Source organism: Hippopotamus amphibius, chromosome 9 (assembly GCF_030028045.1).
Source record: "Hippopotamus amphibius kiboko isolate mHipAmp2 chromosome 9, mHipAmp2.hap2, whole genome shotgun sequence".
In the NCBI taxonomy this organism is placed as follows: Eukaryota; Metazoa; Chordata; class Mammalia; order Artiodactyla; family Hippopotamidae; genus Hippopotamus; species Hippopotamus amphibius.
This window is the reverse complement of record NC_080194.1, coordinates 133,512,446-133,528,339: the sequence shown is the minus strand read 5'-3', so window position 1 is coordinate 133,528,339 and position 15,894 is coordinate 133,512,446. Positions and strand designations below refer to the sequence as shown.

Here is a 15,894-nt window from a genome sequence, read left to right as displayed (position 1 = left end):
GCAGCCCCTACCAGAAATGCACAATATGTCGTTATCTAAATAAAACTCATTAAAATCATCTTACAAACAACAGAATGCCTGAGATTTTGTCTATAATCTTATAAATAAAGGCAAATTGAATGGCATTACAGAAAGTGGTAATTTAGAAGTACTCTTTTAAAATTGCCTTTGTATTCATTTTGGAAGTATACACAAATGACTGCTATAGTTTATATCAGTGTGACAAGTTCTGGTTTTTTTTTTTTTAAACCAAGGATTATTTTGGTTTGCACTTTTAATATGTTTTAAATGACAGTAATGACATGAGCTTTTGAGATGGTCACTTTTTAAGACCATCACCCAGTAAGATTAGTATTCATCCAATGACTGCATTTCAGTTTAAAAAGAATAAATAAATAAAAAGACATCACTGATACATTCTTAGCTCTCAAAACACCGATCTATAAGGGTTTCCTTTACACTTGTGGGAACAGTTGTTCATAGGGGGTTAAGATGGTTAGCACTCTCTAGTACTTGTTTTCTCGCAGTTTCTCTGGACTGACATGGCAACTCTTTTGATTCTTTGATTACTAATTTTACTCATTTAGCTAAAATTTATTGAGTAGCTCCGGAGTGACGGATTCCTGAGTGTTGGGAATACCAGTTTGTGGGTTTTTTTTTTCCTATTTATGATAAATATTTAGCCCTAGAGAAAAATGTGAAGTGAATCTTAAGACCCTTTAAAATGATTTTAGAAATAGGGTAATATAATTAAGAAGCTTCTACGAAAGAATTTAATAGATGCCTGTATCTTTTTTTTTCTTTTTTAGCTAAATAAACATGGCTATATCAGTTTCTTTAATAGAGGTTAGTCCATTATCCATTTTTCTTTTCTTTTGGTAGGTTATTTCTTATGAGAGTCATGGATATCCCATATCTAAACTTGGAAGGACCAGACTGTAAGTGAACTTTTATTTTCTCATTGCATCTGCATATTTAAGTGTGTGGTCTGGAAGAGATTACAGGAAAAGTATTACTGAAGAAAGAGCTTTATTCACTTAAAAATAACCATGATTTTGTGGTTGATATGAATCGTATGCTTAAGTTAATGTTACCCTTGGGCCTTGATTAACTCATCTCTTTACTTACATTTTCCAGTTTATACATGAGTTGAATTTAAAAAAAAAAAGTCTTCTCGTTACTTCATTTTCACTCAGAACTCTAAATTCAAAATTTTCTATAAATATATGGGTAATAGATTTTAAGATGTGCTAGCCATGTCAATAATAGTATATTTTCTATTTTCCAATTATTTGAGTATGTATATATTTAAGTTTAGTGGGTGGATTTTATTTTTTCATTGAAAACCTCGGAAAGCCAGTCTATTTGGGAGGTGGTTGCTGCTGCTTCTGATTATTCTTTTGCTTTGCTGTTTTCCCATCCTTCACTTATTTGCCTTAATATATGCCCATAGAGAAACTGCACTTTATACTTGATGGCAATAATTATTGCAGTGATAGTTTGAGGACATACTGTGTTGCACTCCATATTAGACTTATGTTTCAATCTGGCATTCTCACAACAGTTCTGCAAGCTGAGTACTGTCACCCCCAGTTTATAAGCATGAGTGGCTGGAGTGGTTAGGTCTCCTGCTCAGAGCTGCATGCTTAAGTGGTAGGCCTGGGATTAGAAAACAAGATTGTAACTCAGGACTGCCTCTGCTCAAACACAGTCCCTTTAATTTGGACAGTGCATTATTATTATTATTATTTTAGCTAAATAAACATATGGACAACTAGATTAAAAGGAGAAAGTTGAATGTTTAGTGACACTTCTTCAACAGAGCAGCCTTTTCTTTTTTTTTTTTTTCCTTTAAAAAATTTCCCAGGAACTTCATGAGCAAAGATGTTTCTGCATAGAATTGCCAGGGTTCAAATTGTTGTAGGTTCTGTAAAGTATTAGAGCGTGAAGCCTAGGCTCATATGGTAGCGTCCTTCCAATCAATCCCAAGAGTGCTTCTAAGGGTTATTTGGTAATTATGAGGCATTCATAACAATTTCCCAAGTTAGCCTGGCCTTAGTTTCATCAAAGAATCCCTGGTCTGGGAATGGGGGGAGGAAAAAAGAAAAAAAAAGAACCACTGGTCTCTTGTCCACTTTTCAGCTATCAACCTTCATCAAAAATAATTTTAGGGTTTTGATTATGATGTTATTTTCATTAATTCTACTTCAAGTCACAAAAACTATCCCCTGTGTTATCTTCTATAAAGTTAGCAGTTTTAACTTTTATGGTTAGGTTTTTAATATATTGAGATTCTGTCTTGATATCAGCTAACTACACATTTTTATTTTTTTCCTTGGATAAGTCAATGTTTTCTGCACTATACTAATTTTCTTTTCTATGTTTGTTTTTTATTTCATTTTAATAATAAAGTTTTCTTATATACATAAAAAAAAAATTTGTCTTACAGTGCAGCCTAAACGTGATCATGTCCTCCATGTGACATTCCCCAAAGAATGGAAAACCAGCGACCTTTACCAGCTTTTCAGTGCCTTTGGTAAGTAAAGCACAAGGACAGATGTACTTTTATGATCCTGCTCCTCTTTTGGTGTGGATGGTCAAAGGTATATAGATGGCTTTAGCTTGGGCATGAAAGGATTAATAGGCAAGGTTTTAATCTCACTCATGGAATTTCTGGAGTTTGGTACGCTGCTGTCTTTGTGCTAAAGTGATCTGAGGAAGTTTTGCTAGCATCCCACAGTGGAGTGCTATCATTAATCCATGGAAAGCAAAATACAATTACAGTGACTACCCCCTTACTGCTGACCATGGGAAATAAGTCTAGGCTAAGGATAAATCGTTTTTAAGATCAAATTCAGAGAGAATGTCTGTTTCATAAAGGCAGGCAGTTGCTGCTTGACCTAGAATAGTCCAAGCAGACAAGCACAGATGCTTAAGAGGACCAAGATATGTGATGTGTATGAGGTAGGGCAGTTCTTCTCTTCTGTTTCTTTCAGGTCAGGTGATTAGGTTAAATTGAACAGTATTCTGATTAGGGTGTATAAAGGCCATCCTGACTGTAAGTTGTCAGCAATGTCTATTTTAACAAATGAAGTATCTAAGCTGTCATCTTTGGAAATTCTTGAATAAAGTGGAGGCAGCAAAAACCTAAATGTCCAATAATAAGAATGTTTAGTGAATGTTTATGTATTGTCTCCCCAACAGACTAGTATGTAGCCATTTTAAAAAGAGTTGAAGAGTTTGTTAAAAGATGATAAAGTGTTTATATTTTAACATTTTTAGTAAAAAACAGATACAAAGTAGGATTCCTGTATAACTGACATTTTTTTTTAAACTTTTATAGAAATCAGACTGAAAGGAAGCATCATGCTATTATCACTGAATATTTTAGACAGGATTTTTTCTTTCTGTTTATGTCTTTCTGTATTTCCTAAAATAAGCATATGTTAGCTTTTATAAGTACAAAACGTTACGCACTTAATTTTCAGGAAAGCAAGTGAACGCAGGTATGTTTCTGGAAAGTTATCCTAATCTTCATGGATAATTTAAATGACTTCTGAAATTCTAGTCCTGCTTTTTAATTTAAATGCAGATACAGAAATGCAGCTATATTTCACAGCTCATTTCTTTGGAGAACTTTTGATGTTTTTCCCATTTTCTATTGCTCTTATCCCGAGTTAGTCAAACCTTAATTGGCTAAATTAAGCAGAATGATCTGCTTAGAATTTTTTCATTTTAATTAAAAAAAGATTAGCTGTGTGGTATTGAACAGGTAGCCTGTCTGTGTTTCCTCCTTGGAGATGATGGTGATGGTGATGATGACGGTGATACCGCGTATTGCATAGGCCTGTCATGAAGATTAAATGAGCTGATCCATGGAAGGCATTCAGAATAGTATGTGGCATATAGTAGCTACTTAAGAAATGTTAAATATTATCATTTGTCTAAAAAACATACAGGGTAGAGAGGTAAGGAGATAATAGTAAGTGATTTTTGTAATTGAGAAAGTCCTGGCATCCCACTGTGCAGCAGGAAGTGGGAGTTTTTTCCCATGAGGGAGAAACAAAGCAGTTTTCAAGTATTCCTAGCCTTCGAAAATTTTATTAGATATTCAAACATTTTTTCATTGCTAAGTTCTGGTGATGTTTACCCATTTTAAAAAATTCCGGCCTTCTGTATTTTCTCAGGAAGAGTGGTAGTGAGTGATAGGGCTCTGCTTTCCCCTCGGTTTTCTCCAGCTCCCTGCCTCTCCCCAGCTCTCCCTCATTCCGTTCTGTTTGTGTTTCGCCTTCATTGAGGACTTGTCTCTGCATGTGAAAATCATTTTGTTCCACTCTACTGCTTTCTGTCCCTCTGTGTTTTTCTTTTCTTTCTTTTTTTTTTTTATAAACTTCTTCCTTCCTGCCTTCCTGCATTGGGTCTTCGTTGCTGCATGTGCAGGCTTTCTCTAGTTGTGGTGAGCGGGGGCTACTCAGTGCTGTGGTTTCTCTTGTTGTGGAGCATGGGCTCTAGGCTCAGGCTTCAGTAGTTGTGGCACACAAGCTCAGTAGTTGTGGCTTACGGGCTCTAGAGTGCAGGCTCAGTAGTTGCGGTGCATGGGCTTAGTTGCTCCAAGGCATGTGGGATCTTCCTGGAGCAGGGCTCGAACCCTTGTCCCCTGCATTGGCAGGCGGATTCTTAACCACTGTGCCACCAGGGACGTCCTGCCTCTGTTTCTTTTCTCTGTTAATCTAACTTGGTTTCCTCTCTCTCACGTCTTCTTTGCCTTGTCCTCTATCCCCTACCTGTTTTTCTTTACCTGGTTTCTTTACCTGGCTTTGAGAGCAACATTGAATTTTTCTTATTTCTTACTACATTGATTCATTTCATGTTCCCTATTCATTATTTTCAAAGTTTGCATCTCTAAAAAGAAATAGTTGTGTTTTCTTTTTTTAACATATGTGGTCTCTAATTTTTATTAGTGATCTTTTTTTAAAAAAAATACCACGTTTTCATGGATTTTGAGTCTTTTAGCACATGAACCTGATATAGTCCTTCATTTATTTAGGCCTGCATTAGTTTTTGTTTGCATCTCTGCCTGTACTGTGTGGCTTGTGGGATCTCAGCTCCCTGACCAGGGATTGAACTCGGGCCATGGCAGTAACAGTGCTGAATCCTAACCACCAGACCACCAGGGACCTCCCTATTAGTGATCTTGATTGGAAAAAAGTCTCCAGCCCTGGCATGCGATTGAGTCGAATGATAAACTGCCTCAGGATTTAATCGAGAGGGATCTTTCTTTTGTTTTTCAGACAGATTTTTAAAGCTTCTTGTTTTTTCCTGGTTTATCTATTTTCTCGAAGTTTTTACGGAAATAGCTTCTGTGGTAGATTTAAGTTTTAGTTCTCTGTAATGCTGAGATTTTGGTCAAATTTTAAACTAGCACCTCATCTCTCTTTAAATTGATGTATATTTTGAAATATATCAGATATGCAAAAGAATCTGATAGCTATCTAAATTCTTAAATGCTTACTCTGCTTTTAATTCAATATTACAGGTAACATTCAGATATCCTGGATTGATGACACGTCAGCATTTGTTTCTCTCAGCCAGCCTGAACAAGTACCAATTGGTAAGTATTTTGGACCTTTGTTTTGTGTATTAATTAAAAGTGGGAGCTTGCCCACTTCCCAGTCTAAACGCTGTGGGTTCCCTCAGCTGATTCACAAGCATTGCTGCCTGGTTTGTTTTGAGCTTGTCTCTAAAATAAAGGAAATAATTAGTAAGTATCACGTGTAGATGAGAAATTAAGAGAAATGTATTGATTTTTTAGACATATTGCATCATATATTTGTCACTTTTCAGTTCCTTTCCCATTGCCCTTTTTCTAAAATGATTCATATGTTTACTTTGAGTGTTAGAAATAGCAAATTGAGAGGAATGGGAATACCAAAAGATGATTCCTGTATTGACCTGTGTGCCTCTGTACTTTTCCCATTTATTTATCAATTTTTGTGATTTATTTATTCCATTAAACTTGTATGAAATACTTGTTTTCCAAACAAATAAACTGAAAGATATTTTAGTTGCTTCTGAATTAGGATTGTTAAAAGGTTGGACACCACCTCTCTTATTGTTGGACCCTAAATAATTTTGATATTAACCATCACAAAACATTCTGTTTTGTTAGGGTGAAAAGCTATTGAATAAAATGTTGAAGAAAATATGTGTTGTTAAGTTACTTCTTCAGATAGATTTCATGGTCCCTGGTGCTTAATAATGTAAAAGGTGTGAAATTTTTAAGTAATATGCTAATTAATTTTTTCTTTCTATTAAATGAAGTGCCACAGACTAACCTATATAATTCCGATAATGTTACTCTATGAGCAATTCTATATGAAAATTTCTATAAATACACAAATTCAGGTCAGAGTATTTTGGGTATTTTTTTTTTAATTATATAACCATCACAGGAATATATGCTGTGTTACAGAAATGAAAAATTCAGGCTCTGGAGTCATATTGCTGCAGTATCTATAGTTGTGTGACCTTGGTCAACTTATTTAACCTTGATAAGCTTCTGCTTATCTCTGTAAACTGAGGATGATGTTACGGAGTTTTTAGGGTTATTGTGAGGATTGCCTGAGATGATTATGTATATAAAGTTTGGCATCGCTTTGAACTTTTATTGTGGTTGTTAAGCAGTAGATTTCAACGTGAAATGCACTTCAGGAGCTCTTGACACCAGGAGTAGTGTTGGATCCAGAGTGAGACTGATATTTCTAGTTAAATGCTTTTTAATATTGGCTTACTTCTGTGACCCATCCTCCCGCAATCCTTAGAAAGACAGTTTACATGGAATCTGAAGGGACTGACTTATTAGAGAATTGTTAGTGGGGGACAGGAACCCTGAGATTAAGACTGTAGTGAGACTTCAGTGCGGATGAGAGAACACCGAGCGGGAACCCCCCACCCACAATCTCATCACGCTTCCCCTACTCACTCCCTCACTGGTCACTCTCAGGAGCCCTGCGGTAGGAGAGAAGGGGATACACAGGCTTTGAAGCCACACTGGCAGGCAGAAGTAGCTGCCTCCGCCACCTGTCAGCCATGCATCTTTAGGTGAGTTACGTAAGCTCTCTAAGTCTCAGGTTCCTTGTTTGAGCTGTGGAGATGATGATAGTTAGTTCCTTTGTAGAATGAGATCATGGATATTAAGTTCCCAGCAAAGAGCCTGGTACTCCACCAGCAGCGCTTGACAATTGGTAGTAATTATTAAAATACCTGCTTGGCCTCCCTTGCTGTGAATAGTAAACGTGTGTGTAAATCTGAAATCTGTAAGATACTAGTGAGTAGTGCCTACTTGAAAATACAAGCATAATTCCTTGTTTATGTGTATGAGGTGTCAGAGCTTCTTTTACTCTTCCTGTTATGCCGTATTTGATGTCTGATAATGATTATTCCCTTGCTTATTATTGAAAGAGTCTTTCAGTAGTACAGTAGCTTTTGATTTTTTTAAGCTCGGTGTTTTATTCAGTGATACCTGAAATCAGGGAGCTACGTCTCAGAATCATGTGGCCAAAGTCCTCGGATTTGCTTGTTTGCTCACCGTATCCACCGCTGGCTGCTCTTCTAGTGCCTGGCACACACCGTGGCGTGAACAGATAGATATGTGTGTGAACGACCGATGTGGGGAAGAAGCCAATGTGAAATTGTGACCTATTTACCTTTTTTCCTCCTAGGTTAAGAAGTTGCATGACTGTTGTCTTGATACATGCAGCTTTACTAGTAAGGTCTAATTTTCATGGTAATCTCTTTTCTGCCACAAAAGACAACTCTTAACATAAACACCTGGCCGTTGGCACCCACTGTGGCTACTACCAACTGCATTTTCTTTGCCAGAAGCTGTCTTTGACTCAGCCATCGCCCCCCTCCAGGGCTTGGCTCCATCCTATTACCCTCCTCATCTCAGCCTGAACATCGGTGTCTCTGGATGTTTTCTCTGGCTCCCTTTGCAGGGGACCAGACCCTGTTCTCTGCGCTAGCCTGGGATCCTTTCTCAACATACCTGGCTTGGTTGTCTCCCCAGATAGACTGAGAGCAGGGACCATATCTCTTATTTGCTGTTGTGTTTTCAGTGCTTAGAGTATAGTGTCTGATGTTAGTAAGAGTATGTGAAATAGTTGCTGAGCTGAATAAATCACATTTAAGGTGTTAAGACTTAGAAATGCCTTTTTGAACCTGATGGGTGTATCTCATGTCTCTGGTCTTTTGCTGTGATTTCTGAAATTGTGCAGATATTTCCCTGGAAGACAGTGTAGAATTTGTATTTTATCATGGTAGTTTTACCGACGAGAGAGACCTGGGGTATCTAATGTGCTGCAAATCCTATTAATGTTATCTTAAATTACTTATTCATTTCAACGGAAACAGAGGCCCTGTTAGATCAATAACCTAATATTGGAAAAATCATTAAATGCCTATTTATATAGCAGCTCGTAATGGCTTCTTTGGCTTGATTACAAACTATTTTTGATTTACAGTCGAGTTGCTTTTTAACTGACACCTCTCTTTTTCTTTTGGTAGTGCTAAGTCTAATCAAGATTCCCTTAAAGCCATTTTCACAAATATGAAAGCTCTTTTTAGGGTCTGTTAAAATTGTTAAAACTCTTCTGCTGAGGGCCATTTAGTTAGATTCCTGTTGCTATTTGTTCGCTGCTGCTGTGAAGATGAGAGTCCCTGGTGGCTTTGGGGCTCAGATAGTGAAAACCTATCCAAGCCATATTTTCATATTCTTCCCCTCTGGCTCTTCAGGGAAGACAGCACGCAGCCAGTGTGGGACTGGGTGCCGTGGAGGAGATGACTTAGCCTTGCCATTTGAGGATTTTTCTGGGTAATTGAATAAGAAATCACCTGTAATGGTCACATCTGAACAGCTCAGACTCCTTTAGGATTTTTATATGTCCAGTGTCGTTTTGTTACATGGGGGAAAGAGCTCAACAGCATTTGAAATGTAGATACTAGCCCTTCCTAGTCATACCCTCAATATTTAGACATTGTCTTGAGTGTCCTTAGATACATTATAAGGTATTATCTCTCTGGCTTTAATTTTTATACAGATAGCTTGAGGAAAATAACCTTTTCATTTGTTTTGAAAAGCTGGAGATTGGAGCACACCATGAATACTACAGGAGAATTTTAAAAAGCAGAAATTGATGAAGGCACTTTAGAAGAGGTAAAAGCCTAATGGTTATATTGTAAAGCCAGCCCCAGTTCAGAGAGTTACAGAAATTCCTGATACGCTGCCTTAGGAGCTTATTCCGGATGAGTTGTTGGGATGGGCGAGGTACCTGGCTTCATAGCTTCACTTCAGTCCACAGTCTATGTGTGCTGGTATTAAATCATCCTTTTTAAAGCACAGCTTCTGATTGTGCTGAGCAGATAAATATTAGAGCTGTGATACGACTTCTGAGGCGATAATTCGGTACTGGATTTGCTAAAAGGCTGCTTAAAACTTTAAACTTTACCTGTGCTTTTTGTTAGCCTCTTGATGGTCACAGAATCTGTAGTGACAACTGCTTTTCATTCGTGGGATTGATTTGCGTTCTCGTTTTTCCTCAGTCATTCTAGCTAGGGGCTCCTGATTTTGTTGCTCTTTTCAAAGAACCAGCTTTTGGCTTACTTCATTTTTCTCTGTTGTTTGCTGATGTCTGCTTTTCTGTTTGTTGGTTTCTGCTTTTTTGTTTTATTTTTCACTTGCTTTGGATTTACTTTGCTCTTCATTTCCAGTTTCTTGAGGTAGAACGTTACATGTTTTTTTTTTTTTTTTGAGTCTTCTAAAATTTTTGGAAGCTTCCTGTAGTTTATCAGTCAGCCCGTGATTGGTCAGGTGTTGTGCTTGAACACCTAGAGCCAGTAAGGCTCTCAGCCTTTGCCAACGACGTTGGGGAACATTCAGCATCCAACCTTTAAGCAGTTCACAGTTGGCCCCAGCTTTCACTTTCGGATGGACCTTATTTCTCCTGTGTGAGTGCACAAGGCCTCACACCCAGCTAGCAGTATGTATGTAGCTAAGACGCTCTCCCAGTCATTGATTTTGACCTCTTTTTGTTTCTAATACAAGCATTTAAAGGCATAAATAATCCTCTAAGCACTGTTTCAGGTGCATCCCATTAATTATATGCTGCTTTCATTATCAAGTTAGATGTTTTTCTAATTGCTCCTTTAACCCTAGATTAAGTGTGTTGTTTAATTTCTAAGTCCTTAGAATTTTCCTAGATGTCTTATTGTTGCTAATTTGTATTTAATTCTGTTGTGATTAGAAATTTTAATATGATTTCAGTCATTTTAAATCTACTGGAATCTGCTTTATGGCCTATCTTGCTGAATGTACGACGTATACTTGTAAAGAGTGTGAATTCTGCAGTATATCATTTGATCTATCAATATAAATATCACTGTTGTTCAGATAGAGTGTCTTTATTGACGTTTTATTTTGTAGTTCTCTCAGTTTTTGAGAGAGGGTATTAAAATCCCCCATGATTGTGGAATTGTCTGTTTTCCCCTTTAATTTTGTCATTTATCCTGTCATACATTTTGAGGCTGTTATTAGGTGCGTGCACATTTATGATTGCTTTGTCTTTCCGGTAAATTGACTCCTTTATCATTATGAAATGGCCTTCTTTATCTTTTGTATTACTATTTTTAAGTCTAATCTGATATTAATATAGTCAGTCTTTCCTTCTTGTGTTTTTTATGTTTAGCTGGTATGTCCATTTTCTTCCATTTACTGTCAGCCCATCTGTGTATACATAAAATAGTATCTTGTAGACAGCATATAGCTGGGTCTTGCTTTTTATTAATCCACTCTGATAACTCTGACTTTTTATTGGCGTATTTAGTCCACGACATTTAATGTAATTATTTATACAGTTAGGCTTGTCATTTGAAAGTTTGTTTTTTGTTTAGTCCCTCTGTTTTTTGTTCCTTTGTTTCCCCCTTTCCTGTCTTCTTTTGGATTAAGATTTTAAAAAAGAATTCCATCTTCATTTCTATATTGGGTTTTTAGCGCGGTACCTATTTGGATTATTTTTTAGTGGTTGCTTTAGATATTTCAGTATACATCCATAACTTTTCACAGTCCACTTAGAGTTCATTTTCTCACAAAGAAGGTGGAAACCTTACACCCACATAGGTCCGTTTACTCCAGTTCCTGTTGTCTTCCAGGCTGTGATTGGCATGTGTGTTACATGTGCTTTGATTATAAATCCCACAAAGTGGCGTTATAATTTTGCATTAAGCAGTTATATGTATTTTAAGAAATTAAAAGGGAGACTTCCTTGGTGGTCCAGTGGCTAAAACTCCATGCTCCCGATGAAGGGGGCCTGGGTTTGATCCCTCGTCAGGCAACTAGATCCCGCATGGCTGCAACTAAAGATCCCACATACCACAGCTGAGACCTGGCACAGCCAAATAAATAAATAAATATTAAAAAAAAAAAAGAAAAAGAAATTAAAAGGATATATATATATATATTTTATCCAGATAGTTGCCATTTCAGGTGTCTTCATTCATTCCTGAAGATCCAAGTTTCTTCAGGGTATCTTTTAACTTCAGCCTGAAGAACATCCTTCAGTATTTCTTTTTCTTTCTTTCTTTCTTTCTTTCTTTCTTTCTTTCTTTCTTTCTTTCTTTCTTTCTTTCTTTCTTTCTTTCTTTCTTTCTTTCTTTCTTTCTTTCTTTTTCTTTCTTTCTTTCTTTCTTTCTTTCTTTCCTTCCTTCCTTCCTTCCTTCCTTCCTTCCTTCCTTCCTTTCTTTCTTTCTTTCTTTCTTTCTTTCTTTCTTTCTTTCTTTCTTTCTTTCTTTCTTTCTCTTTTCTTTTCTTTCTTTCTTTCTTTCTTTCTTTCTTTCTTTCTTTCTTTCTTTCTTTCTTTCTTTCGTAACCTTCAGTATTTCTTACAGCGCTGGTGTGGTGGCAAGTGATTCTCTTAGTTTATCTGAAAATGTCTTTATTTTGCCTTCATTCATGTGGAATATTTTAGCTGGATATAGAATTCTGGGCTTTTCATTCAGCATTTTAAAGGTGTTGCACTGTTGTCTGGCCTCTGTGGTTTCTGATAACCAGGCTGCAGTCCTTTGAATCATTGTTGCCCTCTGTGTAACAGGTTTTTCCCTCTGGCTACTTGAAAGATTTTCTCTTTGCCATTGGTTTTTTTTTAGCAACTCGAATATGATGTACCTAGGCATGGCTTTCTTTGTAATTATTCTGTTAGGTTTGACTGAGCTTCTTGAATCTATAGATTTATGTCTTTTACCAGATTTGAGAAGTTTTTGGACAGTATTCAAATTTTTTTTCCTGTTCTGTATTCTGTTGCCTCTCCTTTTAGGACTTCAATTACCTGTATGTAGGAGACCTTTTGATATTGTTCCTGTGTTCCCTGATGCTCTGTTCATTTTTTTTTTCTTTTTTTTTCTTCTTCAAGTTGGGTAATTTCTGTTAATCTACAAGCTCACTGACGTTTCTCTTAGTCATCATTAGTCTGCTCTTAAGCCCATCCAGTGAAGTTTTAATTTCATAAATTGTATTTTTCAGTTCTATGTTTCCATCCAGTTTATTTTAACCTTTTCTCTTTCTTGTTGAGATTCCCTATCTTTCTTTTATTTTGAGCCTGTATTCCTTTACCTCATTGAACATATTTAGAATAGCTTGTTTAAAGTCTTTGTCTAATAATTCCAACCTCTGTGTCATCTAAGTGTTGGTACCTGTTGATCACCTTTCTTTTGAGAATGGGTCACATTTTCCTGGCTCCTCATATGGTCAGTAATTTGGGATTGTTTCCTGCACATTGTAAGTGTTCTTTTGTGGAGACTCTAGATTCACTTATATTCCTCAGAGGAGTGTTGATGTTTTTGTTTTAGCTTTAGCAGGCAATTAGCTTAAACTACAAACCCCTTCATGCTTGTGGTGGGAAGTGGCTCAGATCTTACACTGCTTTCACTCTGCCACATGCATGGTTAAGGGTCAGCCGGAGACGTGGGCTCTCTTCACACCACATTTGGAGTGCTCACTCTCTGGTTTCCTCTCTTCTAGGATTCCTTCCCCATTCTCTATTGCCAGTGGTTGCCCCTTGCTTCTTCCCTTGACTCCTCCTACCGGAAGGACATGGGATTTTTCTAGGAGAGTTTTAGTTGCTCTTTGCCCTTTTTTTACTACAGATTCCCTTTAGGGCAAAGTCACATCCAAAAAAAAAAAAAAAAAAATCCCAGGAAATTCATTCTGTGTTAGTTTGCTCTCTCCAAGTTTTGACTCGCCTCCAACATCTCCCTGTTTCTGTTCCAGAGCCCTTTGGTACTCGTTTTTAGCATTTTTTTCCCAGAGCTTATGTTGTCATCAGTGAAAAGGTGAGTTTGTTAGGTGCTTACTCCTCCATCTTGGCTGTGGAATGCCTTACCTTTCCTTTTTAAGTGTTGCCCTCATAGCATCTGCTTTTTTTTAAAATAAATTTATTTTACTTATTTATTGGCTGTGTTGGGTCTTCGTTGCTGCACACGGGCTTTCTCTAGTTGCTGCGAGCGGGGGCTCCTCTTCATTGTGGTGCGTGGGCTCCTCATTATAGTGGTTTCTCTTGTTGTGGAACACGGACTCTAGGCACGTGGGCTTCAATAGTTGCGGCACACGGGCTCAATAGTTGTGGCTCACGGGCCCTAGAGCACAGGCTCAATAGTTGTGACGCATGGGCTTAGTTGCTCCGTGGCATGTGGAATCTTCCCAGAGCAGGGCTCGAACCTGTGTCCCTTGCATTGGCAGGCGGATTCTTAACTACTGCGCCACCTAGGAAGTCCCGTAGCATCTGCTTTTGATGCAGAACTTCCTGCCATATTATACCATGCGGTACTACCTCTTTCTCTTTGCATAATAACATTTAAAGAAAATCTAATGTTAATGCCTTAAAAACCTGCCACTTACCTCCTGTAAGCAATTAAAAGTGAATTCAGTTCCTTTCAGATACACATATATACTGATAGACAATCCTGACAGTATTTGGTGTTTTTGCTTCTATCTGTGGTGCTTTTCATAGCTGGCTAGTGTGTTACTGTATATTTATTCTTGTCAAAGAGGAAATGCACAGTCAAGAAAGAACTAAAAAATAAATGTTTTTCCTTGCATGTTAATTTTCCTAATCCTAAACTGTGTGTAGAGTGGGCTTACAACCATTATATTGAATTATAAATTATAGCAATAAATAAATGAGTTCAACTATGACATGACTTTTTCAAATAAAAGTTCTGTTAAATAAGCTTGTTTTGGAGAGAGGGGATGGGTGATTTAACTTGTGGTTTAAAATGATACATGATTTTTATGCCGTAAATACTGAATCCTGGAAGCAATATATTTGTTCTTATATAAGACAAGATTTTTTTTTTATGTTAGTGGCTATAGAGTACTTCAGTTTGGTAAAGGAAAATCATTATTAGTAAGAAGTATGCATGTCTATATGTTTTGGGTAGATATCTTCTCATTTGAAAACTTGTAAGAGCAACTGACTCTTTTCTTTCCCCCTCTAAATCGCTTAATCCACAAAAGGCACTGTGGAAATTTTTAATAATATGTATTAAGAACCTTCTTGTTTTCCTAATTCTCTTATGTGTCTAATCTTGAGAATTAGCAGTTTATGCATCTCTGCTATGAAATCTGTATCAGGCAGATTTATTTAAGAGCGTGACAGTAACTTGGACTCTTCCTAATTAAGGCATTAGCTGGTGTGAGAATAGGGCAGAAAGCTTCCTAACTGCCAGAGAAGGCTTCCCAAGTTCTTAATATAATCATCGGTGTTCAAGTAGCAGTGAGGAAATGAGTCCTGTGGCAGTGAGAACGTAACCAGGAGAAATGCAGTGTTTGTGCTTCAGAGGCTGAACCTTCATGTTCTGTTAAATTGCTTGTTACCCAAAGTACTGGGTTTGATTTTTGTGTTTTAGGGGCCATGTTATCTGGATCTAAGAATGTTTGCTTTGTCAGAATATTCAGGAAACCTATCAAATTTAGTTGTAATGTCACCTGTGTTGTGCTCTCCCGCCTTCAATTTTAAAAGTAAATCAAACTCGCTGTTGAAAGTGTGAGAAATATTTGAAAATACAAAGAAGAAAACAATTCTACCATGGTCTCACCATGTAGATATGAATACGAGCAATATTTTGGTTAGTGTTTCCTGTCAGTTGTTTTACTCTGTCTAAATGAGTATTTTCATAACGTTTTTTAAAAAATATTTATTTATTTTGGCTGTGCTGAGTCTTAGTTGCAGCATGCAGGATTTTTTGGTTTTTTGTTTGTTTGTTTAGTTGCGGCATATGGGCTCTTAGTTGCGGCATGCATTCGGGATCTAGTTCCCTGACCAGGGATCGAACCCAGGCCCCCCTCAGTGGAGTCTTATCCACTGGACCACCAGGGAAGTCCCTTCATAACATTTTTAATACTACTTGAGACCTGACTTTAAATGCATTTTTGGATCTGCTTTTTTAGTTAACATTATGTCACAAGCATTTTCCATGCCATTACACATTTTTCTAGAAGAGTTTCCTTTTAATGGATGCGTTATATTTCGTTCTGTAGGTACATATAACTTATTTAACTATATCCCTTTTGGATGTTTAAGTTATATCCAGATTTTTACTATTTTAAATTAATTCTTTAATGAGCATCTTTGTTTATATCTCTGTTTATGTTCATAAAATAAATTCTGAAGACATGAAATCATTGGGTCCATAATGATGATCTTAAAAAAAATCTAAAAGAACTTATTTTTCCCTCTTTCTTATTAAACAATGATAATTATTGTTAATGGAAAAATTTTAAAGAACCAAAAAATTAAAAATTTGTGTAGTGCCTCTGTATTAATAAAGATAATTGCAGTAGTATTT

At 36.9% G+C, this 15,894-nt stretch overlaps 1 protein-coding gene across 2 annotated transcripts in view; it reads left to right on the top strand.

The window, feature by feature from the left end:
• The window catches only part of PARN (poly(A)-specific ribonuclease), a 156,625-nt gene that overhangs the window by 53,564 nt on the left and 87,167 nt on the right, over positions 1 to 15,894 (top strand). For both annotated transcript variants that reach the window (XM_057749113.1, XM_057749112.1), the window contains exons 19-21: positions 883 to 938; positions 2,450 to 2,536; positions 5,537 to 5,611. In XM_057749113.1, the coding sequence (XP_057605096.1) occupies positions 883 to 938; positions 2,450 to 2,536; positions 5,537 to 5,611 (218 nt within the window). The remainder of the gene's footprint in view (positions 1 to 882; positions 939 to 2,449; positions 2,537 to 5,536; positions 5,612 to 15,894) is intronic.